This window comes from Trachemys scripta, chromosome 2, assembly GCF_013100865.1.
Source record: "Trachemys scripta elegans isolate TJP31775 chromosome 2, CAS_Tse_1.0, whole genome shotgun sequence".
Taxonomy (NCBI): domain Eukaryota; kingdom Metazoa; phylum Chordata; order Testudines; family Emydidae; genus Trachemys; species Trachemys scripta.
The window spans coordinates 219,877,841-219,903,903 of record NC_048299.1 but is presented as its reverse complement, the minus strand read 5'-3'; the positions used below and the strand labels follow the sequence as shown (position 1 = coordinate 219,903,903).

General features: G+C 39.7%; 1 protein-coding gene across 3 annotated transcripts in view; it reads right to left on the bottom strand.

Moving 5' to 3' along the window:
• CHD7 (chromodomain helicase DNA binding protein 7) overlaps positions 1 to 26,063 on the bottom strand; it is a 186,888-nt gene that overhangs the window by 96,410 nt on the left and 64,415 nt on the right. For all 3 annotated transcript variants that reach the window (XM_034762986.1, XM_034762988.1, XM_034762987.1), the window contains one exon: positions 21,902 to 23,743. In XM_034762986.1, the coding sequence (XP_034618877.1) occupies positions 21,902 to 23,569 (1,668 nt within the window). In that variant the 5' untranslated portion in view covers positions 23,570 to 23,743. The remainder of the gene's footprint in view (positions 1 to 21,901; positions 23,744 to 26,063) is intronic.

The window sequence follows — 26,063 nt, the reverse complement described above, 5'->3', positions numbered from 1 at the left end:
TTTTTCTAGCAAAGCAAAGAATCTCAAGCAAAGAATACAGAAACAAGATCAATTGTACCATTTGGATGCTTACTCAGGTAAGATGTTCAAGAAATAATTTCTTCCTTTAAATTCCTGACTTTTTAATAATCATTGTTATCACATCAAAGGTATATGCTCCCTGGAGTAAAATACAAGTCCTCAGAAGGTGGTCAAAATATGATGCGCAAAGTAGCTTTTCTTCAATTAATCAGTAATGAAAGCACAAACTGAAAATTAATTCCTTGTGAGATGGTGTCACCACATGTCTTCCTTGATTTTAAACAAGTTCTTAAATATAAAGGACAAGTGGCTAATTGTGGAAAATAAGGTATTCTGCACACTGAATAAAGTTTAACACCTTTCAAACTCAAATGGTTGATTAACTAATATAAATTTAAGCACAAACATACAATATATCTCCAACAGTGATGCATTTTACATCAATGATATCTATTTTTATGAGATAAAACTACTAAAGCTTTAATGGTGGTAATTAAAACAAGCCAATTGTTTGAGTGGCTCAATGGCTGAGTCATAGACCTTTTACCCATAATGGGTTCCATTATAGCCCTGAGCTCAATTTGGGAGTGGTGGAGGTGGGTGAAGGAAAAGAAGTAAATGTGGTTGTAAAATAAGTTTGTATTCTTTATGCACTGGGCAGTTTCAGCTCACATTGCAGTGTGACTTAACTGATAGATATTTCACTAGATGTTCAGAATCCTATTAGTTAAGAAGGTACATAGTAATTTTAAAAAGCTTGACAGCTTGAAAATATTTTTCCAAAGACTTTATGAACTATTAAGCTAATATAAACCCAACACCATTTGAACTATTATTTCTTATGCAGCATTTCTGTTTAGTTTGAAGTTATCAAACTAACTGCCCTTCAATAGCTACACTGTTAATAAAACTTGAGTACTCACAGATGTTCAAACAAAACGGAAGACAAAGCTCTTTAGCTGGAGTGAAGAAGAGTTTATCTGCCTGTAAGAACTTTGAGCAAGGTATTAGTGATGAAAATCTGAACTAAATAGTAAAGAAATCAGCAAAGGGATCAGAGGATTCTTCCTTAGATTTCAGAACAACATTCATTTTAATAAATAAACTTGAGTTGTAACACTATTATACTTTTAAATTTGGAAATGAGTTACAGCATGCTATGCACCATTTATGGCTTTAATATTCGAAGGAAAACCTTTGTAGTTTCGAACATGCACATTTACAGTTTTTCTGTTGGTTCATGCCACAGTTGGGATCTGCAAAGGCACATCGCCTGTAGTCCCCTCAGTTTAAAATGGAAAGGGCTACCAACAAGGCGTTCTGACAGAAGAACCCTCAACTCCACAATTTCTTCCTGACATTGTCTGCCTGAGCCCAGTTTGGATAACTTTCCAGACACATTGCAAAAGGCCACATAGGCTGTGAGAACATCAGAGTTGAGGGATTTTTTTTTTAAAGTATTGATTGATTAATTATTATTAAAACTATATGGAAAGTCTACCACTTATATATGAAATGATTTTATGTAAATATTTAGGGCCCCGGATGCATGTTTCTAATAGTTGTACACGGAGATTAAAATTTTTACAATCTGTAACAAAAGAGGATTTTTTAAAATGAATCTATCTTAAAAACTAACCTTTAGAAACACAAAAGCAGTTTTTTTAGATATGACTAAAAAACAGATAAATAAGAGTCATTCTGGAAAATAGTATAGGTGACATCTCTGAAAATCAAAACTAAATTAACAATATTGCTAAAGACTTGCAGATTACTTGGCAACGCAAAAAAGTTAACTCTCAAACAGAGTATCACTAATAAGAAGCATTTATAACTTGCTTTGCACGTATAACACTGAACCAATACTAATTAATCCTTACAACATTCATAAAGGTAGGGATCATCATTCCTTTTTTACTACGAGGAAACAGACAAAGATAAATGACCGGACCAAGGTTTTACAGTTAATTGAAAGCACAACCTAGATTAAAACTCATGAGTTTCTAGCTTCTGGTTTCCTTCTCAAATTCAAACCACTGTTTTTGTTATAAAAATAAAACTAAGTATTTTTCCCCCTATTATCTTCATGTGGTCTGTAGTTTTAGATTTTTCACTGTCAACTATAAGTATCAAATATAAAAATTAAACCTTGTCTAGTTCAAAAGAAAAAAAAAAAAAAGAGTGGCTTTCCTGGGAATCTTCCTCAATGCTTCTGTTTCTGAGTAGGATAAGAGAAGGCAAAGAGGAATCTAGCTACAAAAAAGGGTTCCCAACAGAATGGGTCTCTTCCATTTAGCATGTTGTAGAAAAATTATCCTCTTACCAAGAGTTCACACCCAATGTCATTAATACAAATGGTGTGAGAATCACGGAGTACTGCCAAAGTTAAAAAAACAAGTTAGCGTATTTGATTATATTGTCCATTTTTAAAAGTGGGGAGGGGAGAACAGATAAGGTTATGCTGAAAAACAATTCCATGTAAGTTACCCAAACAGAGCTAGATAAACTCAGTTTCTCCCCTCAAAGTCACTTGTGAAGTTTGAAAGTTCTCCACTCCACTTGAGTTTTAAGATTTAACTTTCATAGTTTTGTTTTTAAACTAAGAACAAGATACAAGGAAGCTTTTTTGTAAACCACCAGGTAATTCCTACCACCAATGTTCTTTCACAACACTAATATCACAGAATTCACTTTCTTTTAAACAATGACCTCAATTTGCTCAGGTGTTCTATTATGGGCTAAGTTTGTCCAAACTGATGTGGAGATATCACCTAAAGACCACTAAGAGATGAGAACAAGTTTTCCCTTCTGCACTGTTAGTCCTACCAGTAGGGATCTCAGTTGTAAATTGCAAGAAGAGGGCAAAGTGTAAATCATACTCTCATAAAAAGTATTTTCTGGGGTCCAGATGTCTAACCAATAGCATTTTTGAGGGGAAAATCTAAACATTTTTGTGGCTGTCTTACACAACTGCATAATGCAAGCATTTTTTTTTTATTTAGGTAGTCGCTGTAACTCAAATGAATGAATGAGTTTCATTCTTTGAGTGAATGAAGAGGCAGATAATCTTCACAATAACTTCTGCAATACAAGAGTTAAGCTATGCAGTATTTGTGACTTTTGATGTATTAAGTGATATTTTTTCTAGGATTAAAATAGCCATTTCCACATAGATATTCCTTTTAAATCCATGCAACAGTGCTGCATGAAAATGTCTAAATATCTGGGACAGAAAAAAAAGCTTGTAAAATCTTCTAAATAATTAGAGACAGCTACTGTCTAAAGGTACAGTGGTCACTTTCAGTACATTGCAATGCTCAACCCATTGTAGCAAAAGTATAACATTTCAGGATGTAGGGTACCCATAAATATATGGCAGAAGTCATTTTATGGTACTAGAGAAATTTACAATAAAACAATAGCGTAGCTGATTGCTGCTCAGAAAAGTGTGTAAGTGTGTGTTTATTTCTGGAATTTGACCTGCTGAAAAAGATCTGGACCCTGAATGGAACTCTAGATAAAGCAGTCAGTCTGAGGGAAAGGATGGGTTTGTGGCTGAAGCACAGGACTTTGATTCAGAACTCCTATTCCCATCTCTGCCAGACTTAGTGGGTAACCTACTCAAATCCTATGATGGAAACGGATACAGAAATACAGTAAGCTAAAACTGGTCTTTCCCCAGTAGACTTATTGATGTGATAAAACCAACATTGGTAATTCAAATGACTACAAACCGGAGCTTCCATAATTTCTGTAGCATACTCATCTCTCAACTTCAGGGAAAGGTACATTAACTGTTTCCTTTGGGCCTAAAATAAGGCAGGCATTTCTACCATTATGTTGTTCTTGAGCCTGCCAAAAAATAAGAAAATATTAGAAAGTGACAAATAGCATGTTACTTTAAGAGTAACCAATAGAACACTAACTTGTTCAGTCAGTCACCTGGGAGATGTGTACCTGAACAAGTCATTTGTACATTTAATTTTACAGCAAGGTACAACTATAGACATTTCCAATAACTTCTTTTAGTCCACAGTTAGAACAGATTCTGCTAGCTTTTATCACTGCTTAGAGGAACAAGAGGGCCCAATGGATATATGTGAAATACGAGACCAAAAAAGTTGGCCAAATAAACACATCTGAAGACTTATCTATCCATTATAGATTTAGTTTGGGGAAGAAAGATGCTATCTTTCCAAAAGGTTTTTCCAGTATTTTATCAACTTCAGCATGAAAATTAGCAAAGTGGGCCTGAACTAATAAGCTTGTTACAGTCCTTTTACATTATAGATGCTGGCCAAGAACTGGGCATGTTGAGGGGCCCAAAGTACTACTCAAGCTATCAACCAATAATGCCATCCTTAGAATATTTGTTGTCTGATCACTTTACATCAGTGGCATCAAAGCAAGGTTTCTTTCTAGCTTCTGAAGTCATTGAACCATGGGCCATGAATTATATGCATTCTAAATAGATATTTAGAACATAGAATTAGATTCTTTAAAAAAATTCTTTAAAACAAGATTCCAACTTATGAACCTTAATACTTCATTTAGTAGTACCATAAAGCCAGGTAACAAATGCCATTTGTGGCTGCTGTATGTTGCATAGCCTGACGGGGAGGAGGTAGAAATCAGTTTGGCATCATTGAACAACAGTGATTCCTGCATGGAATACAGAGCTTCTTGCTCCCAGGAAAAAAAAAAAAAAAAAAAATTCAGAATTGCATAACTTTGCTTCTTTACACAAAATAGGTCACCCGTAACCCTGTGGCAGAGCTGTTAGCAGGAAAAAAACCTGCCTATTTTAAGCTTAAAAAATAAAGTCTAACTTTTGCAGCAAACATGGTTAAACCCTGAGCTAGAAATACTTCCATAGAAAAGGTCATAAGAGGAGGAAGAAAGTTGTCTAGAACCCACATTCCCTTTGAGCAGAGAGAAACATTCTAAATTCTAAAACAGCTCTTGTGGGAAAGGGATGGGGGAAGAGATTCATTTTCCATGAAAGCTATATTAAGCCCTCTGATCAAGGATGTTGATAAAGAAGTTGTTTCAAGGTTGGAGATAAAGACAACAATAAAGAGTGCCTTTGCATAATCTACTGTCCTCCCAAAAGCTGCTAGAGATGCTGTAGTCCTAATTAAATATGAACATGGTAGAGAATGTGGGTGGAGAGAGAAGATACAATTAGCAAAAATAGGAAGGATACCCACCCACCCCCAGCCATAAACAACTTGCGACTGTTACTTAATTAGCTGGTACACACACTATCATGGTGAGCTTTGTGAACTGCTAAACACTTGTCACAATCTTGTTAACTAATATTTCAATAAGATATTTTGCAGTGCGCAGATCTCAAATAACCTCACAATGAAGTTTCTAGTCCTCTAGTCTAATAAGGTAGAAGAAAATGTGTCAAGAAGTCTAAAAAAGCAATATGGATAAAAAATGGCTGTAATTCCTGTAGACCACCAATTTGTATCAAACATTAACTCGATACAGAAAGTTTGGACAAACTCTGCAATAGTATGTGCAATCCCTAAATACTGTGGTTGCTAGATCAGCGTTAGTTTACCCTGAAGAAAAAATAAGTATTTATTCGTGGCGATATTTCAGCTTTAAGATATAGATTTACATCACTAAAAGGAAAACTGTTTTAAATGATTCCTCAACTCTTCCCTCCTCAACACCTCCATAATCCACACAACAAACAACAGAAGACTAATTTTATGGTGCTTCAAATACTCTGTTCATCAGCTCTCTCAGTCCTGAACTTGACACTAGGAAGGCAGCATGATCATGCAGAGTATGAAGCCAAGATACCTAGAACACCATAGTAAATGTCTGGAAAGAAGCATACACTGATAAAATGCACCTAAAAATAGAAACCTTATTTTCATCCTTGAAGAGCATATACGTTTTATTATTTAGGAATTCTGGTTAAAGTTCTGTTTTTGTATCAGGGATTTTTAAAAGGGTGTCAAAGAGTCATTGGTACAAACCAATATCACGTGCACCCGAGGCTTTCCCCTCCTTGCAGTAACGCTCCATAACCACAAACCCTCCAGATTCATTGAGTGGAATGAACAAATTGGTTTAACAGCTAACTGGGCTACCAAAGTACAAGTTTCAAGAGCTCATTGGAAAACTTTGTTTACACTTTTTTTTTTTTTAAATTAAAAAAATGCAAGGACTGCCAATAGTGTGATCATTTTTGCACCTTATCCCAGGCCCCACAGTCCCTTTGTTGTTTAACAGGACCAAATTGATAGCCCATATGATTCCTAACCCAAGCACTAATTGCAGCTACACTTCCAACAGTTCTCAAACTTCGCTGCATTGCAAACCCCTTCGGATAACAAAAATCACTACACGACCCCGGGGGGGAGGGAGGGGGGGAGAGACTGAAGCCTGACCCCCACCACTCTGTGCCGGGGGGAACAAAGGGCTTTGGCCCCGTGGGGTGAGGCTCAGGCTTCGGCTTCAGCCCCAGACCCCAGCAAGTCTAATGCCAGTTCTGGAGACGCCATTGAAATGGGGTCGCGACCCACAGTTTGAAAACCGCTGAGGGTAGATGATACCCTGTGGCTGCTAGTGCTTGTTTCTCCTCTGCTCAAGTAAAGGTGGCAGACCACTGACAAGGAAGTGTGGCCAAGAATACTGCCTATTCAGTAGGTCAAGCACTTACGTTTCATCTTATACATATGCATGTATTTTGGGCATTTTATTTTATTTATTCATTTGTAGGTTTTTCTATGGCACTTACAAAAATATCCCCATTTTACAGATATGGAACTGATGCAGAGAGAATTTAAAATGACTTGGTCAAAGTCACTCAAGGAATCTGTGCCAGAGGTAAGAATAAAAACAGGATCTCTTGAATACCAGTCCAGTGTCTTGAGCACAAAACCATCTTTCCGAAACATTTTTTCGGGAGAATAGTAGAGAGAAAGAGGTTTATTTCTTAAATAAATATGAAACCCAATTTCTAATCTTTAGGCATTTATTCCATTGACATTATTTCTTCCAGTTCATGGCCCCTACCACTGATAAACATTTGCAATACCCCATTGTGAAAAAAAACTATGAAAGGTATTTATCTAACAACTAGGAAGCCAAAGATTTAAGAACGTATGTTGCCCCGATCTAAAAACATATTTACGGTTAGTGTCAATATATATTATACACCTGTGTGTATGTGTAACTTTTACTCAAAAATATCACAAATTCAGAACCATACACCATGTTTATAAACTGTACATTGTATCCAGCAACAACTGACTGATACAGATGAAAGATTTCTTCCAAAAATAAAGCTAAGCACTTCATATCAATCAGCCCTCCCATATAGGGGAAATTACAGCGTTATCATAGTCTAACAGGGCCAAAAGATATGGGGTACCAGAGCTGTAAGTAGATACAGGGCCATCTGGAGAAAGAGATGGAAAGGAAAGTGGAAAAACAAAGTTCACATTGACATCTAAATCCCAGGAAGTTCTTTATGAAGCTCTATTTTCCCTTTATCTTTCTTGACCTACAAGAACTCGATTTAGACTTAAAGCCAGTAGGAAGTACTAACTGCTCAGCAATGGTGGTCAATGTGTTTTTGATTACAACAGCTGACATACAGTTTAGAAATAATTTAGCCACATTTAGGCATAATTAAAGTTTACTGGTTGAGATTTTTCTAATTAGTACACAGGTTTTAACCATATGGCTAAATTCCCTGCTTTGAAAAGTGTCTATTACACATTCACCCCTCAAAATCTTTCAAACTTCAAATAAAAAACAAAACTTTATTTTCACTATGAAGTGCTCTTTTCTCTAAACAGGCTAGTATAGTTAATTTAAATAAATCAGTTCTGTTCTTATCTTACCATGTCTTCAGTCTTCATTACAGTATTTTTATACCAATGCAGTAAAGTCATTATATGCCATATACACTACTGAAATGCAATAGCTGTTGCACTACTGAAGCTAAAGAATTGTGGTTTGCAAAAAAAAAAAAAAAAAAAAAAAAAAGGAACGTTACTTGCAATTTTATGCAAGTCTAAAACTCAAGAACATTGAGGTTTCTTGAGATGCAGTTTCCACTAAAGAAAGTGGCTTCATACAAATGTACACCAAAATCAATACATAGGTAAGATTGTTTCCTCTCTCCTTCTGGAGGTAGCTGAAATGGAGGGAAGCGGAGTCTGGTTATACAGAGGCAGTTGCATTTAGCCTTTAATGCCCTTTGCACCTTCCCCTGCAGGACTGGAGGAAACAATGCATCAGCTTCTTCCTCCCTTGCAGCATCTGCTACCTGAGAATAAAATCTGGCAGTGATTTGAGGAAAGAGGAGGCGAAGCCGCAGAACCAGCAGGAAGAAACTTCTCCCCAGCAAACTCTGGAAGACTAGAGGATTGCAGAACTTCTGGAGTATTTCCAGCCCTTGGATTACACAGCAGGTGCAAGTCTTGTAAGCAAATGCCAAACTCACTTTTCCTTAGATCCGCCCCCAAGACCACAGTGCCCTCCACACAGAGAATGTCACTTTGAGAAACAGGCATAGAAGTTAAGAGAATTACCTGTAGATGGGCAGCACGGTGTGATTTAGTATATTAGATACAGGAGTGAATCTGAAAACCATGGTTTTAACAACTTGGATTCTACTTGAGCAAAATCACAACCTCTCTTCCCCTCAACTTATTTCAGTTGATAAAGTGGGAGTAATACTATTTATTTACCTACCTCCTAGGGAAGTTGAGAATCATAACTAACATTTGTAAAATGATGCATTCAGGTCAGTCAGATGCATTTTAGCTAGCTTTCAGAATGTAGAAACCAAGGTTTGCATTTGGCTCCAAAATTTTAGGCCTCTGTAACCAAAAAGAAGCTAAACCTTTGTAGATAGTATCTTAAAACCTTGCTGTGGGTAGCTATTTCATGACGTGCCAAAAAACTAAGCCACCATTAACATCTGTTAGACATAGTTCCATAGAATTTTTGCCAGTTACCTAGGATTATTAAATAAAAACTCTCTCCCTAATAGCCAATCTTCACATGATCGACCCAATCTTCTCATACTGTTTTCTCTTACAGTGAAGGCATTATGCTAAATTTGAGACTCCATTTCTCCAGACTGATGTCAAAAACCCAGTATTATGGCATCTCTGCAGGAGAAAACTGTGCATTTGTAAAAGAGAATAATCTTAAAAGAAATCTTCAACAGCATGATAAACACTGAAAAGTGTAAATTAGAATTGTTTGGTGTATTTCTTCCTGAAAGTTAATTCAAGTGTGAGGTTCCTTTTTAATATAGTAGTAGTTGTATGGCTGTTTACAATTATTTTACAGTATCCCTTCTATTGTTATTTTAAAAGCCGTAATACTGCTTTGAAAACATCAAAGGTCAAGCATTGCATTGGCCCACTGAATTCAGTATCTGCATGTTGATCCTGCAAGAAGACGACTGATGTTAAAAGCAGGCTTCATATCCCAGAGTGATGGAAGCTAAGGCTATGTTTTCACTGGATGCTAAGCATGGGATAAGAATCACAGGGTAACAACCAATGGTAGTTTAACCCATGATAGCATGACCACATGACTGTCGGGCCATGGTCTGCACCTACACTGGTATTGCATCTGGCTGAGGTAAGCAATGGCTATCTGGGCACATATCCCAAGATTCACAGTGCCACAACTCACTGTGCTACATTGTGTTCATATTTGTAGGGTGTTGAGACAACTTGTCTGCCACTGTGGGGATCATGTGAAGAAATGGTCTAAGTCCATGAAATTCATTTTCTGGCACACCCTCTCCAAGCTTCTGTCTCTACCCCCAGAGAAAGCCATATCCGATCTTTGGGATAACCCTGTGTTCCTTTCCCAGGGCAGATTCTGCTCTCTGCCACATCTCTGTGCAGACTGTGAGGACTTTGAAGTGTCCTCCAATCCACAGCCACTCTCTGAAAAGGGTCTTCTACTATAGGCAGTGACCTCATGACTGCTGCACACATATCTTGTGTTTTTCCCACCCTTAGGTCTGGTCTATACTACCCGCCTGAATCGGCGGGTAGAAATCGACCTCTCGGGGATCGATTTATCGCGTCCCATTGGGACGCGACAATCGATCCCCAAATCGGCGCTCTAACTCCACCAGCGGAGGTGGTAGTAAGCGCCGCCGACAAAAAGCGGCAGAAGTCGATTTTGCCGCCGTCCTCACAACGGGGTAAGTCGGCTGCAATATGTCGAATTCAGCTACGCTATTCACGTAGCTGAATTTGCGTATCTTAAATCGACTCCCCGCTGTAGTGTAGATGTACCCCTAGGTAGGGCTCCCATTATACAGGCTTCCTTAACTGCTTCCATTTCCTTACTTTCAGCAGGGGTCTGCGCTATAGCAACACTAAACTATGTATGAAGCTAGTGAAACTACAAACTGTAAGCAGGAAGCTAAGTGGAGGCAGACTGGAGGACCAACATGTCTTGAATGTTGTGACTGCCTATGGCTGCATGTCTTCACTGCAGTTACCTCAGGGTAGCGATATGCATTAACAACTTCTTCAGGATCTGCCCTGTAGCACTGATAGAGGTGTGATGATGTGTGAATGTGGAGTATGTTATGGGGAAAACGCCTTGTTGAGCCTCAGATAAGTCTACAGTGAAGACAAGCTTTGAGGGATCAGAAAAGGAGGAAGATGAGCTAAGTTCCCAGCATCTCACACCCAAGAAGTAGTAAGCAGTGGCATTGTCCTCTGTCCTGGAGGGTGCCAACAGGGCCAGCTTTAGGCCAATTCCACCAATTCCCCCGAATCGGGCCCCGCACCTAAATGGGCCCCGTGCACAGTGGCAGGGCTGCCGGGGTGGGGGCAAGTGGCCGAGAATCCCTTCCCTGGCTAGAGGCTCCTTTTTAATTTTTACTCACCCGGCAGCGCTCCGGGTCTTCGGCGACACTTCAGCGGCGGGTCCTTCACTCGCTCTGGGTCTTCGGCAGCAGGTCCTTCAGTGCCACCAAAGACCCGAAGCGAGTGAAGGACAAACTGCCGAAGACTACGAGTGCCGCCCGGTGAGTACAAGCCCCAGATGTTTTTTTACGTGTTTTTTCTTTTTTCAGTCATCCTTGCCAGGGCCCCGTCAAAACTGTTCGAATCGGGCCCCGCACTTCCTAAAGCCGGCTTTGGGTGCCAACGTTCATTTCACAAAGTGATGTACTGCAAATTTTATGTGCTTTTTTCCCCTTTTTGAGGGAAGGGTGACCAAGAGTTACTGAACTTTAAGCTGAAGCTCATGTTACCAGGATTTTCAGAGTATTTCAAGTCAAAGATCAATTCTCTCCTTTCCTTTGCACAAATTTTCCATTATTTTACATTTAGTTCATCTGTTGATCATGCAGATATTGATGTGTGTATTGAAACAACAGATATTGGGGGGGGGCAGGATAGCTCAGTGGTTTGAGCATTGGCCTGCTAAACCCAGGGTTGAGAGTTCAATCCTTGAGGGGGCCACCTCGGGATCTGGGGCAAAATCAGTACTTGGTCCTGCTAGTGAAGGCAGGGGGCTGGACTCAATGACCTTTCAAGGTCCCTTCCAGTTCTAGGAGATAGGATATCTCCATTAAAAAAAAAAAAAAAACCACCACAAGATTATCTTTAGAAAACAATTTTTAAATTGTGAAAAAAGACACTTTAAAAATAAAGATTTAAATACATGCCAAAGTACAATACAGTTGCCACTTTTCCATGGCTAGAATATGCCAAGAGATCTGATCTGAAATGACAACTTAAAGACCAAAAGAATACCAAATAAATTATATTTAAAAATCCTAAATGTAGTTGTCTGAATAACCATTAATCAAAAAAATGCTTTTTTAATTCACTGTTCTGGAAACTGTATATGAAAACTCTTTGCCAACTATTCCAGGGGGGAAAAAATTCCAGGTCAGCTTTTCAAACTGCCCACATTCAACACATTAACCTCTAAGAACAAGTCAGGTGACACTACAGTCTACCAAATCAGCATGCTGTTGTGGACTTGTATTTTTATGCTAATACTGCAAACTGGCTTCAGCCAGCCTCATGAACAGATAATTTAATGGCACAAATTACTTTCCTCCAGTCAACTTATGGCACCTGATGTGGCAAGATACTCCTAACATTTCTCAAAGTCATTTGTATCTCCTTAACTCCATTTTTTTTTAACTAAGACTTTTTGCCCAAGGGCATATACACTCAAGAGCTAGTCTCTAATCTCTTATTTACAAGAATGTATATAGTCCCTTTGTTTTCTTGGGAACCAGGGGGAGGAGAAATGGAGGAAGAAGAGGGTAATCGTTACATCCAAAGTTAAATCCCAAGATGCTCTCAGCTGTAAAAAATGCAAACAATTCTCTTAGAGGCCATACATTTTTCTTAATTATTCATAAACATATTAGAGTTTTGTAGTTTGCACTTTGAATTTCCTCTGCAAAATATAAAAGAAAATAATTGGCACTAAAATGTTATACCCTTTGAATGAGAGAGATAGAATGCAGACAAGCTCACTGTTGGAGCATTTCCATAATAATAAATAGAAGACAGCTAGTCAGTATAACTTAAGAATAGATATGAAATATCTTCCTTGACCTTAACTGAAAAGAGTTTAAACAGTCTCATAATTGTTCAGCTTCTTGAAAGAAAAATACAGATAAATTTTAATTATGTTCTGTCCCTCATACAAATGAAAGACACAAAAGCTTGGCAAAACAAATTACCATTACCCCATACTTTTTTCTGTACTAACCTCCCTCCCAACTCCTACAGATTTTCTTCTTTACTTTTCAATTCTGGTAGAATAATCTTCATCCAGTGTTGCTAATATTGGGATAGCTTGCAGTTTCTTGCAAGTGATACTGCCACGGCAGTCAGCAGTAGTTACTGCCTGAAAATTTTCATTTTACTCTGGCATGTTGAAGAACCCTGCAGCCAGCCAAAGAGAGGGTACGGTATGTATGCATGTTTTGGCCGTCTGACTCCCAAAGGAATATGCAGCTGGCTTGGATGTAGAAAAACACCAATTTTTCCATGGTCATCCTCTCCACTCAAACTTGCTAAGAGTTTTTTGGACTGCCAGAATTTGCACCCTCTCACCGTTAGCTTCAGGCCTAAAAGATGCCTCAAACAGATTACGATTCCAACAGCAACCACTGTTTTATGCTGTCTGAGATGGCAGAGCAGTACACAGGACACTTCCAGAAGATCTATCAATAACAGCAGCATTGTATGAGAAAGATTATTACTTCTATTTCTGATACAGAAAGTTAAGACTTTTTTTTTTAAAAACAAAGACCGACTTTTTAAAATTCCTTTTTATAAAAAAAGAATTTAATGAAAAAGAAGCCAAACACATGCTGGATGAGAAAAGTAAAAACTAGTCTTTGCTTAAAATTCAATATTTAATAGTGACAAAAGAAAGACTGACTTGTTTGCAGTGTTGTAGCCATGTTGGTCCTAGGATCTGAGACACACAAGGTGGGTGAGGTAATTTATTGGACCAGCTTATGTTGCTAGAGGTGACAAGCTTTCGAGCTTCACAGAGCTCTCTCAAAAGCTTGTCCTCTCCAGCAACAGAAATTGGTCCAATAAATGATATTGCCTCAACCACTCTTGTCTCTCTCAAAGGCCTGACTTGTTAATCTCAGGGTATCAGTATTTTGTTTAGCCATATAGTATTAATTTAGGTTTGGTAGCCAAATCAAAGATAACTGGCAGTATAAGTTACAGATCAGTAAGAAAACATGATCTGGTCACTTTTCTTGCTACAACCCCACCCACTTTGTATGCAAATTAAGCCAACTGGAGGGTGAAATTTTCACCCTTTCAGCATGCAAAGAACACCAATTTATTCACACTTTCTGATGTGTAGCTTACTGCATCATTTAAGCTGCCTCTTATTAGAACCTAGGCTATTCAGATTTTTAAAAGGTAATATTCTTCTTAATTCACACAATTTTCAGAGACAAACTACTAGGACTGAGGCTCAATCCCAAGAAGCTTGAAAAACTAATGGAAAAACAAGCGTTACCCTGGTAAGGATCTACTGAATGGTCCCTACCTTTGTTCTCACACATCCCTCAATCCAGTAGGTCAGGCAATGTCTCACTCCTTTGCAAGTTGCAATGTTGCATCCACTGGTAAACTGGTAAAATTTAATCAATGGGCACCATGAATGAGTTCAGTACCACACACAAACTAGGAGCATTGGCTCAGCTTTTCTCAAACTCCATTTCAGCGAGAAATCAAGCACCTCAAATAGTATCCCCCTTCCGCAGCAATGTTACAGTGCACCAATTGCTCCTCATTTTACTTTCCAGACATTATTGGAAAAAAGCTTCTATGTCCCATTATTAAATTATTCCTATATTTAAACTTCAGTACTGCAGATTACTTAGTGCTTGCGAAATATGATTGACAGACAGCACTTGAGACTGAAGACTGCAACTTATGCACAGCTAACTGAAAATTTCTGTATTGTGCCTCCCTCAGTATGTCTGAATCCTGACTGGAAGGAGTCTCTGTTCCCATTCTATTTTTGGCACCTTTGCCACGTCTGCCTACAGGGGTGCTAATTACAATGGTGATCCTCGTGATATGAGCATCAGTCTACAAGGAACCAAACTGAAATCTGCAACTCACTCCTAATAGGCCAAACAGTAAAGGATTCCACTTTCTACTGATCTAGTCTAGATATCAACTGGTGACCTAGAATTGTAAAGATCCTTATCCCATTACTAATCCTCAGCCATCCAGTCCCTGTGACTCCCAACCAGCATATATATGTTGTTGGCAGTTTTTAAGCAACAGGAGATAGGGTGTGCAGAATTCTGTATATTTTAACTTCGCTCTCAATTTATAGACAAGGAAACGAATGTTTAATTTCCTCCAGGATGCCGGTACATACAAAACAATTACTCATTTAACCATGGTGATTATAGTCCAAGGTGGGACTAACTTGGAACCACTGAGAAACAATTACTAAAATGGCCTCCACTGGTGTAAAAGTTATGCAGCGTTTTTCATTTTTCTGAGAAAGTTACTTTTGTGTTTTAATTTTATATAAAAATTATAGAATCATAATTTAGGGCTGGAAGAGACCTTGAGAAGTCATCAAGTTCAGCCCCTATGCTGAGGCAGGAACAAGTAAACCTAGACCATCCCTGTCAGTATTTGTCTGACCTGTTCTTAAAAACCCCCAATGACAGCCAATTCTAGAGTTTAGCTACCCTTATAATTAGAAAGTTCTTCCTAATATTTAACCTAAATCTTCCTTGCTGCAGATTAAGCCCATTTTTATTTCTTATCCTGCCTTCAGTTGACATGGAGAACAATTGACCACAGTCCTCTTTACAACAGCCCTTAACATATTTGCAGACATATGAGATTCCCTCTCAGACTTCTTTTCTCAAGACTACCCATATCGAAGTGGGGGGTTTTTTGTTTTAAATACTTTTCCTCATGGCTCACATTTTCTAAATCTTTTACCATTTTTGTTGCTCTCCTCTGGACTCTCTCCAATTTGTCCACACATCTCCTAAAATATGGCACCCAGAATTGCACACACTACTCCAGCTGAGACCTCCTCCATGGCAAGTAGAAAAGGACAATTATCTCCCACATCTTACATACAACACTCCTGTTAACACACCCCAGAATATTAACTCCTTTACAATTGCATCACATTGTTGATACATATTCAATTTGTGATACACTAAAACCCTCAGATCCTTTTCTGTAATTACTGTCACCTAGCCAGTTATTCCCCATTTTGTAGTTGCCATTTGATTTTTCATTCCTAAGCGAAGTGAAGTACTGTGCACTTATCTTTACCGAATTTCATCTTATTTAATTCAGACCAATTCTCCAAGGCCCTTTTGAAATCTAATCCCAGCCTCCAGAGTGCTTGTAACCCCTCTCAGCTTGGTGTCATCTGCAAATTTTATAAGCATACTCTTCACTCCATTATCTAAAGTTATTAATGAAAATATTGACTAGTACCAGACCCTGGATTGACCCTCACAGGACTCCACAGATATGCCCTCACAGTTTGACAGCAAACCATTGATAACTGCTCTTTGAGTATGGTCCTTCAAACAGTTGTACACCCATCTTACGTGAATTCTTCGAGACCGCATTTCCCTACTTTGCTCATGAAAATGTCACATGCCAGAAGTCTCACTAAAATCAAGATATATTACATCTACTGCTTCCTCCCCATCCACTAGGCCAATAACCCCATCAAAGAAGGAAATTGGGTAGCTTTGGCATTTCTTGACAAATCTATGCTGGCCATTCCTTATAATCCTATTATCCTCCAGGATCTTAAAAACTGATTAATAATTTGTTCCAGTATTTTTCCAGATATCTAAGTTAGGCTGACTGGTCTGTAGTTTCTTAGGTCTTTTTTGTTCCCCTTTTTAAAGGCAGGTACTATGTCTGCCCTTCTCCAGTCCTCTGGGACATCATCTGTCCTCCAGGAGCTCTCAAAGATAATTGCTAATGGTTCCGAGACTGCTTCAGCGAGTTCCTTAAGCACCATAGGATGAATTTCATCAGGCCCTACTGACTTGAATACATCTAACTTATCTAAATATTCCTTATCGTGTTCTTTCCCTGTTTTGATTTATGTTCCTTCCCCCTTAATATTAATTGCATTAAGTATCTGATCACCCTTAGCCCTTTTAGTGAAGACTGAAGCAAAACAAGCATTAAGTACCTCAGTCTCCTTGATGTCATTAGTTAGCAGCACTCCTTCCTCGCTAAGTAAATGACCTACATTTTCTTTTGTCTTTCTCTTAATATATTTAAAGAGCCTCGTCTTATTCCCTTTTATGTTCCTTGCTAGGTGTAACTCATTTTGTGCCTTAAGCCACATCTACACGTGCAGCACTGCAGCTGCACCAATACAGCTGTACTGCTGCAGTGTGTCTGGTGAAGACGCTATGCCATCGGCATAAAAAAAAACCACCCCAATGAGCGGCATAAGCTATGTCAGCGGGAGAAGCTCTCCCGCCAACTAAGCACTGTGCACACTAGCGCTTATATCAGTGTAACTTATGTCACTTGGGGGTTGAATATTCACACCCCTGAGCAACAAAGTTTTGACGATATAGACACTAGTGTAGACAGCTTAATCTTTCAGATTTTGCCCCTATATGCTTGCACTATTCTTTTGTACTCCTCCTTAGCAATCTGGCCACATTTCCACTTTCGGTAGGATTCCTTTATGATTATCTGGTCATTAAAGAGCAACTAATGGAGCCACACTGGCCTCTTACTATTCTTCCTATCTTTCCTTTGCTTTGGGATAGTTTGCTGTTGTTGCTTTAATACTGTCCCCTTGAGAAACTACCAGCTCTCCTTAACTCCTTTTCCCCTTAGATTTTGTTTCCCATGGAACCTTATCTACCAGTTCTCTGAGTTTGTTAGTTTTTTGAAGTTCATTGTCCTTATTCTGCAGCTCTCGCTCTTTCCTTTCCTTAGAACCATGAAATCTATCATTTCAAGATCTTTCATGCAAAATGTTTTCCACCTTCAGATGTGCTACCAATTCCTCCCTGACTGTTAGAATCAAGCCTAAAATGTCTGTCCCCCTGGCTACTTCCTTCACTTTCTGAAACAAGAAGTTGTCGCCTATACATTCCATGAACTTATTGTAAATTTTGTTTTGCCGTATTACTTTTCTAACAGATGTCTGGATAGTTAAAGTCCCCAATATTACTAGCAATACTTGTGTTTTGGATATTTCTGCTACTTGTTCTAGAAATGCCTCATCCACCTCCTTTTCCTGATTTGATGGCTTGTCATAGACCCCCACCCCACCCCCATCATGACATCACCCTTCTTTTTTTTCTTACCCCATTTATATTTACCTAGAAACTTTCAACTGGTCTGCCTCACCTCCTCCTGGACCTCAGAACAAGTGTATATATTCTTGATGTATGATGCAACACCTTCCTGTGCTTACTAAAGAAGCTATACCCCTCTATACCAACATTCTAATCATGAGATTTATCCCACCAAGCTGTGATGCCAATTACATGATAATTTAGCTTATGGACTTACACATCTCGTTTAATACACAGTAACTTGAAAGAACCAAGCTTTTCATGAGTTTCAATCTCTCGCCAACTCAAATGAAGAAAGCACAGAAACCATAAGATCTGATGGACATGATGCAAACAAATTCTGTACCATTGGTTTCAGGTTATAAAAGCGCAGCAACAAGGATTTCAACACTATTGTAACCTTCATTTAAAGAGGCAAGTTTTCACTAAAATGGGCACTTCATGTTCAAGTCGTATAGTTTTTAAGGGAAGGAAGGGATACCAAAGTGTCTATACCAAGTATTAGGCAGGTGAGACATGGCAAGCCAAGTTGCATACTGTATCATACAACCTTGCAGCACTACTAAGTGCAATTTAATCCATTTAACATAATTGCCCATTAGGAAATGGTTTTCTTCTATTTTAATTTGGTCAAGCTAGAGGAATCTAGATTTTCCATTGAAGGAATAACATCTCTAGCCACAAATTGCTTGATTTATACTTTATGATCAAGACTGGTTTCATTCTAATATTTTAGTCAATTACTCCATCACCATTCACCTGTTTCCAATTATATATATGAGTTCAGGATCACTAATGAGATATCCAAGCTTTTATTTATTTATTTAGCACACAAATTGTTTTTTTTATATTTCAGCACAACAGTCATTTAAAAATTAATAAGTGTCTCAGAAGTACATTTGGAAAAAATTTTCACTGAAATGGTAGACAGAACTTTCTACATCGGGGTGGGCAAACTTTTTGGCCCAAGGAAGGGTCACATCTGGGAATAGGAATTGTATGGCACGCCATGAATACTAACAAAATTGGGGTTGGGGTGCAGGAGGGGGTGAGGGCTCTGGTTTGGGGTGTGGGCTCTGGGGTGGGGCCAGAAATGAGGAGTTCAGGGTGCGGGAGAGGACTCCAAGCTCAGGAGGGTTCCAGCTGGGGATGAGGAGTTTGGGGTGTAGGAGGGTGCTTCAAGCTGGGACCAAGGGGTTCGGAGGGTGGGAGGAGGATCAGGGCTGGGGCAGGGGTGTGGGGATGGGGTGCAAGCTCTGGGGTGGGGCTGGGAGGTTTGGGGTGCAGGAGGGTGCTCTGGGCTGGGATTGAGGGGTCTGGAGGGTGGGAGGGGGATCAGGACTGGGGCAGGGAGTTGGGGTGCGGGAAGGGGTGCAGACTCTGGGGTGGGGCTGGGAATGACAGGTTTGGGGTGCAAGTAGGTGCTCCGAGCTGGGATCGAGCTGTTTGGGGGGTGGAAAGGGGGATCAGGGTGGGGGAAGGGGGTTGGGGTGCAGGGGGAGGCTCAGGGGTGCAGGCTCCGGGCAGCACTTACCTCAAGCAGCTCCCGGAAGCAGCAGCAGCATGTCCCTTCTCCTGCTCCTAAGCGGAGCTGAGGCCAGGCAGCTCTGCATGCTGCCCCATCCGCAGGCACCACCCCTGCAGCTCCCATTGGCCACGGCTGCCACTATGCATAAGAACTGGAGGGGAGCCATGCCGCTGCTTCTGGGAGCCGCGTGGGGCAGCCCCCGACCCTGCTTCCTGGCTGGAATGCTGGATCGGGACAAGCCCCAGACCCCACTCCCTAGCAGGAGTTCGAGGGCTGGATTAAAATGGGTGGCAGGCCAGATCCGGCCTGCAGGCCATAGTTTGCCCACCCCTGTTCTACATTAAAGACAATATTTCTTCCAAACCCTCTAATACTGCAAAATATGAGACTGTTGAAAATGTTATTGAAGCTCTACCAAATTTAACACTGAGTGAAACCCTGGTGTAAATTTACAGTGCTATATATATTTTTAATAAGTAATATTTATTAAGGGGAATTTAAATAATGCAAGTCTTTTGGTAATTAGGGCCCATCCCCACTACCATTTTGTGACAGATCTTCACCTGAGTTTCATTTCCCCTCTTTTTTGCCCAGGCTATGTTCTTATTTCTTCGTGCATCTGTCTCAACATGTTTTTGCAATTTTGCTTTCCATTTTTGATGCCTGATTTTTCCTCCATGATGCTTTGACATTCTCATCCTTTTCTCTTCATTTGTCTCGTCTTCACTTTGTTACGATGTTCTCACATCTTTTCTGACCTATAGCACCCTTCTGCTCCTTGTATCATTTTTTTCAACCTGTCTTACTCTTTTTCTAGATCCCTACCCATTCTAACACAAATACTTGGTTTTGCTCTCCTTTCTGTCTTCCCCTTTCCTTGGGATACAGCTGGTAACATGAAAGTATTTCCAAGAACAATTCTGCCAACTAGCAGATGATGGATAATTCTCTGGACATTCTGCTGAACTTTAATTTAAAGTCTCCTTATAAAGTGAGAGGAGAAAAAATGCAAATAAAACATTCAAAATTCACTAGAATGCACACAGCCTGCACAAGGCTCCTTCAACTCACTAGCTGATTTGGGGGAAAAAAAAAAAAAAAAAATCCTGAAAATACCCCTCTCAACCCCATTTCTCTACCCCTGCTCCCACACAGTTTCTCCTCTTATCCTAAATGGCTTCCACTTCTTGATTTCCACCCATTGCTTCGCCTACCCTACGGCTTGACCCATATTTCCCCAGGATTTCATTTTGTCCAGCAAGCGCAGAAGCCTCTCCCACCTGCTGAGTCACCATCTCTCCTCCACCCCCCCACCAGCTGCCTCTCTCCACCCATGCATCTGATTCCCAGATCCATCACATGCTGTGCTGAGCAGCTAACAGAAGCAGCCGGCAGGCAGCAGTCAAGGGGGCTGCTGAGCAGCTGCTTTCCATGCAGTGCTGGGACAACTGCTCATATGATTTATTAGACTTATTCAATCAGACCTTATGACTGCATTCCAACAATTGTCTCCAAATATTTATGGGTAGTGCTACTTGGGATTGATTTCTGATATAATGAGGGATTGAAAAATGGAATATATTCTACCGGGGTGTATCTGCCACCTATACAAACAACAAAAAGCTCATGTCTGATTGGGCATATCAATCGAGACACAGTGATGGCAAACTTCAAATCAGATCTCTCGTCTTTTTCATCATCCACAAAAAGAGTACAGATGCTTAGTCAAACCTGCTAAGTTAGGTTGGAAAAGGCTCTCGAGTTCCTGTACTTCTCAGTGGGATACACTGTCAGAGCAGTGCTATTTTAAGTGGAAGCAGGAAGTTCAGAGACTCAGTAAAACCAAAGTTGTGTGTATGTGTGTGGCTCATCCAAGCCTCAAGAGGTTTGGTTTTAGGCTAAGATTCACATCTGCTCTTATTTTATCTAAACCAGGTTGCCCACCTCTCATTATCAGGTGCACTATTTAGTGCTGGAAAGTTTCATATTAAAAGATTGGGGAACTTTTCCTTGAAGAACTTTCAACTTTATACTAAATTAGAACATTTCAAATCTGCATCCCAAGCCTAAATTTTCTTTAATCAAGAAATATATCTATATTAACCCAGGCTTCACTCTGCCAGTTTGCAAATGCTTACGTGTTGGTCTAATGATACTGTGAAAATTTAGACACAAACTTTCAGCTTTCTCTCATAAGATTCACCACAATAATAAAATAATTGTTGCATTCAGGATAAGTTTGATGCTGCTTCACATTTAAACATACTACAGTGTAATCCTGTAAAAACCATCACGAGACCATAGGCAATGAATGAAGTTCCGGTAGCTTGCTACTCAAAACTATAAGTAAAATAGGAAAGACACATAACCACCAGTACACAGAATAGTCAAGGCAGAACAAAATGGTTTCAGAGCAATAAACCTATATCCCAGGGTCTGAATAGGTATATAATTCAAAAACAAATATTCTCTTTCAGCTGGAAGTAACTTACCTGAAGGACAGGCACTTTTTGTGGTGTATTCTGTGGTGACTGGTGAAGCTGTGCCCAAGGCTGGTGGTGGGGATGTGGTGGTGAAGACTGATGATGTATCCCTGGATGAGGTGGCATGGGAGGACAAGTTGGCATTTGCTGTTGAAAAGACGGCTGTTGGCTGGGATGCTGCTGGCCAGATATCAGTCGTTCTTGTATTGCTTGTGGATCTGCAAGGCCAACACCTGGACAACCATTTGGTCTCATGTGCCCACCCATCTCCCGTGGAGTTGAAGACATACCCATAAATGGACGACTCTGTTGCATGTTTCGGGGACCCATATTCCTCTGTCCAATTCCCATGGCACCAGGGGGCTGGTGTGACGGCTGAGGATGGGGTATATTTGGATAACTACCAACTTCCATTGGTATTCCAGCACTACCAGGCCTAACCTGTGGAGGAGGGGTACCTGCTGGATTACTCATTGCTTTCATAGGTGACATGGGAGGTGGAGAGGCATAAGTTCCCTGAGGCTGTGAAGGGTGCATAGTTTGTGTGTTCATTTGGTTGAGTGAGCCACTAGGGTGAATGGGCTGCTGGTGCATTAGTCCTTGACCGCTGTTTGATGGAAATCCTACAGCATTTGTGTATCTTGGTACAGATTGATTCATTGGAGTGTTATTTGTAAGGCCTAAATTCTGATTCATCCCTGTATTGTTAACTAATCCCTGATTTAGGTTACTGTAAGGATATCGAGAATACTGCCCTGAGTTGTTTATAGTAGGTGAGGATACTGTCTGGCTCCGAGAACTAAAATTAAGTGTTTGTGGCCTAACAGCACCCTGCTGAGGAGGATTAGGGGAGAATCTGGGACTGTGGGCTACTGATTCTCCGTGGAGCGCGGTAGGGGGATGGTGGTGAAATTGTTGGACTGAGTGTCGCAAAGAAGGTGCCATGCTAGGATTCTGTTGGGGCACATGAGACAAGTGGCCAGGTCCTGAGGTGGCAATGAAAGGATTTCCCTGATTAAGGCCTTCTTGACCTTGAGAAAATTGGTTCATCCTCTGCTGTTGTGGTTGACCATGCTGCTGCATTGAAAAATCACCGCGAGCCATGTAGTTTCCCATTTGCTGCATGTGCTGAGAATGGCCCTGCCCAGGGGGTCCTGACGGTGTCTGTGATGGCTGCGTCGGTTGCTGCTGCTGCTGGTATGGTGCTCTTATTTGGTCGGGCACCTGAACAGCCCGCGGTCCCCACATGGAGCCACTGTCTACAAAGGGTTGCCCGTGCCTTTCATTCTGCATACTAGGATAGACTCCCATCTGACCACCAGTGCCACTGCTATGAGGAACCTGAGGAACTGGAGGGTTGTGATACTGTGAGTGAGGAGATGCTATACCATTCCCAGGAGCATTACTCATCATTCTGTTAGGCTGATCCATCAGATGTATTTTTTGCTGTTCATATTGATTATAGTGATCAAAGTGGGTCAACTTTGCTTGGTTTTGATTGGTGGGAGGATGATGAAGAGAAGACTGTAAGGAGGGGAATCCTTGATCTATGGGCATTTGCTGCCCCATAGGATTTACTGTATTTTCAGGATATCCACATTCTCCAAGACTTTCCAACCCTTCACTGAAAATATTCCCATCTTCTCCAAATAGACTCATCATTCCTGGATCTGCCATCTTTTTTCAGCACAAAGCTCTGCAGAGCTACAAGTAGAAAGCTAGTCTGTGCTTCACCTCACTGAGGTGTTTGTCCTCAAAGCCTTTAATCCTCAACTAATCTCCTTCATGTCATTCCATATTTCCTTAATTCTTTCGGACCACGTAGTGTCAGCCAAAGTCTGGTTACCGATCCTAGAAAAGAGAGGAAAAAGAAAATTGGAAACAAATAATAAAATAGTCATACAATATTATGACACACCTGTTAGATGACACTAGATTGTTTCAGACGCTGAAGTGTATTTTTTAAATCTATTTCACTTTAAGAAACACTCATTAGCTTCTATCAGAAGCTTTATTATGATAGGGCGCTAGAGAGCAAGCAAAACACTAACCTTAACCTTAAATTAATCCATTCACTACACTTCCTAGTGTTCCATTCTTGGATGGAACAGAACAAAAGAACACAACATGCAGCAGCAGCAGCTGCCACAGCAGGCAGGCAGATGTATGAATATAGCCAAGCAGCCCATCTGCTGAACTAAAGCCCTGAAAATGCTCTAGTTACCAACAGCATGTCCTTAACCTTATTCCCCTGAGCAGTGTAATCAGATGAGCAGGCAGCAGCATCAAGGGCTATGATAAGCTAAAGTTAGTTAAATGGACAACAGGATTGTGCAAACACCAGTAGTGACCCTTTTAAAAATTAGAGATTTTAAAACTGTACATTTATATAAAAATTAAGGTGTTATTTTGCATAACAGCAGCGATACAGGTCACAAATGGCTACTTTGTTAAATTAAAAATGGAACTATACAATATTGTTTCCCTCAAAGCAAAACTATGCAGTTATTAGCTTCAAAATTGAAATAAAAATGAAAAGTTTTCATTCTGCAAGAGGGCAGATTTCTAAATGCCATGTTCAAACTAATACTCATGGCTCCAAACCCACTGCAGATCAAATCCATGCTAGAAGTTCAATCACTGGGGTTCACTATTCACCTTCAGGCAAACTCTTACTAATGATATAATACACATTTGTGACTACATACTAAAATGCTTCAGAGTAAGACACATTCTGCTTTGTATACAGTTGGTATTCCTCCTGAAAACAAAACTCCAACTAACTACGAAGAACTGTTCACAGCTATAGTATTTTATTCATTTAAATACTTATGTTAAGTAATTATTACTGTTTGCAGTATTGTTGTAGCTGTGTTGGTCCCTGGACATGAAACACACAAGGTGTGCAAGGTCATCTCTTTTATTGGACCAACTTCCCTTGGTGAAAAGGACAAGCTTTTGAACTACAGAATTCTCTTTCAGGCCCAGACCTGAAGATGAAATCTGTAGTTCAAAAACTTGTCTCTCTCAGTTAAGTATTACAGCACATGATGTTCAGTTAAAAACTTTATTTGGAAAGTAACCTGTCACTATAAATGTAAAGGTTCCAAGAAAGTTCTAGCTTTTTCCATACAGGACTCAACTAAGTTTAGGATGGGATGAATGACATTTTCTTAAAAGTCATCTGCAAGTGGGATTATGCTCTTTATTATTAAAGAGGACCTAAACAAAATCTAATTTTTTTATATTAGAAATTCAGATTCTGTGATCTATGGCTAGAGGACATCTCAACATGGTAAGGGGGCTTGTCCACATGGCAATTGGAACCAAAATAATTAACTCCATTGTAACTAACCTTGTAAACTATTATTTCAGCACAATTCTGTTTAAGAACACTTATTTCTGAGTTATCAAAAGAGTTACTGTTTAAAACTCTGTTTTTATTAATACCTATTGAATTTAATAGCCAACATTTTGGAGAAAGGCCATCTTTTTGATGTTTCAACCACCATTCCTTCAATTGGAGGTGTGAGCTAACATGATATTATATATATATATATATATATATATATATACACACACACACATACACACACACACATATACACACACACACATATACACACACACACATATACACACACACATACACATACATATACACACATGATATATTCTGTATCTTCCAGCAAAACCAAGAGAGATACTGCAAAGGGAAAAAATAAATAGATTTTTGGCTGTGCATTTATTTAACCACTTTCCAAAGATCTCTATACAAAAAATACAAGCTCCCCTTCCTGTTTTTAAAAAAATATCCATTGATCACCTTTTTTAAACGAAAATCAATCCAGTATCAGAGGGGTAGCTGTGTTAGTCTGAATCTGTAAAAAGCAACAGAGGGTCCTGTGGCACCTTTGAGACTAACAGAAGTATTGGGAGCATAAGCTTTCGTGGGTAAGAACCTCACTTCTTCAGATGCAAGCTTTCGTGGGTAAGAACCTCACTTCTTGCATCTGAAGAAGTGAGGTTCTTACCCACGAAATCAATCCAGTAAAATCTAGATCATTTAGGGTAAATTTCTTGAGTCTCAAATATCCTTAGAAGTACAAACTCATTAATAAATCAGTTACAAAGCACATAATTTTAGAGGTGTTTAAATATTTAAGTATTC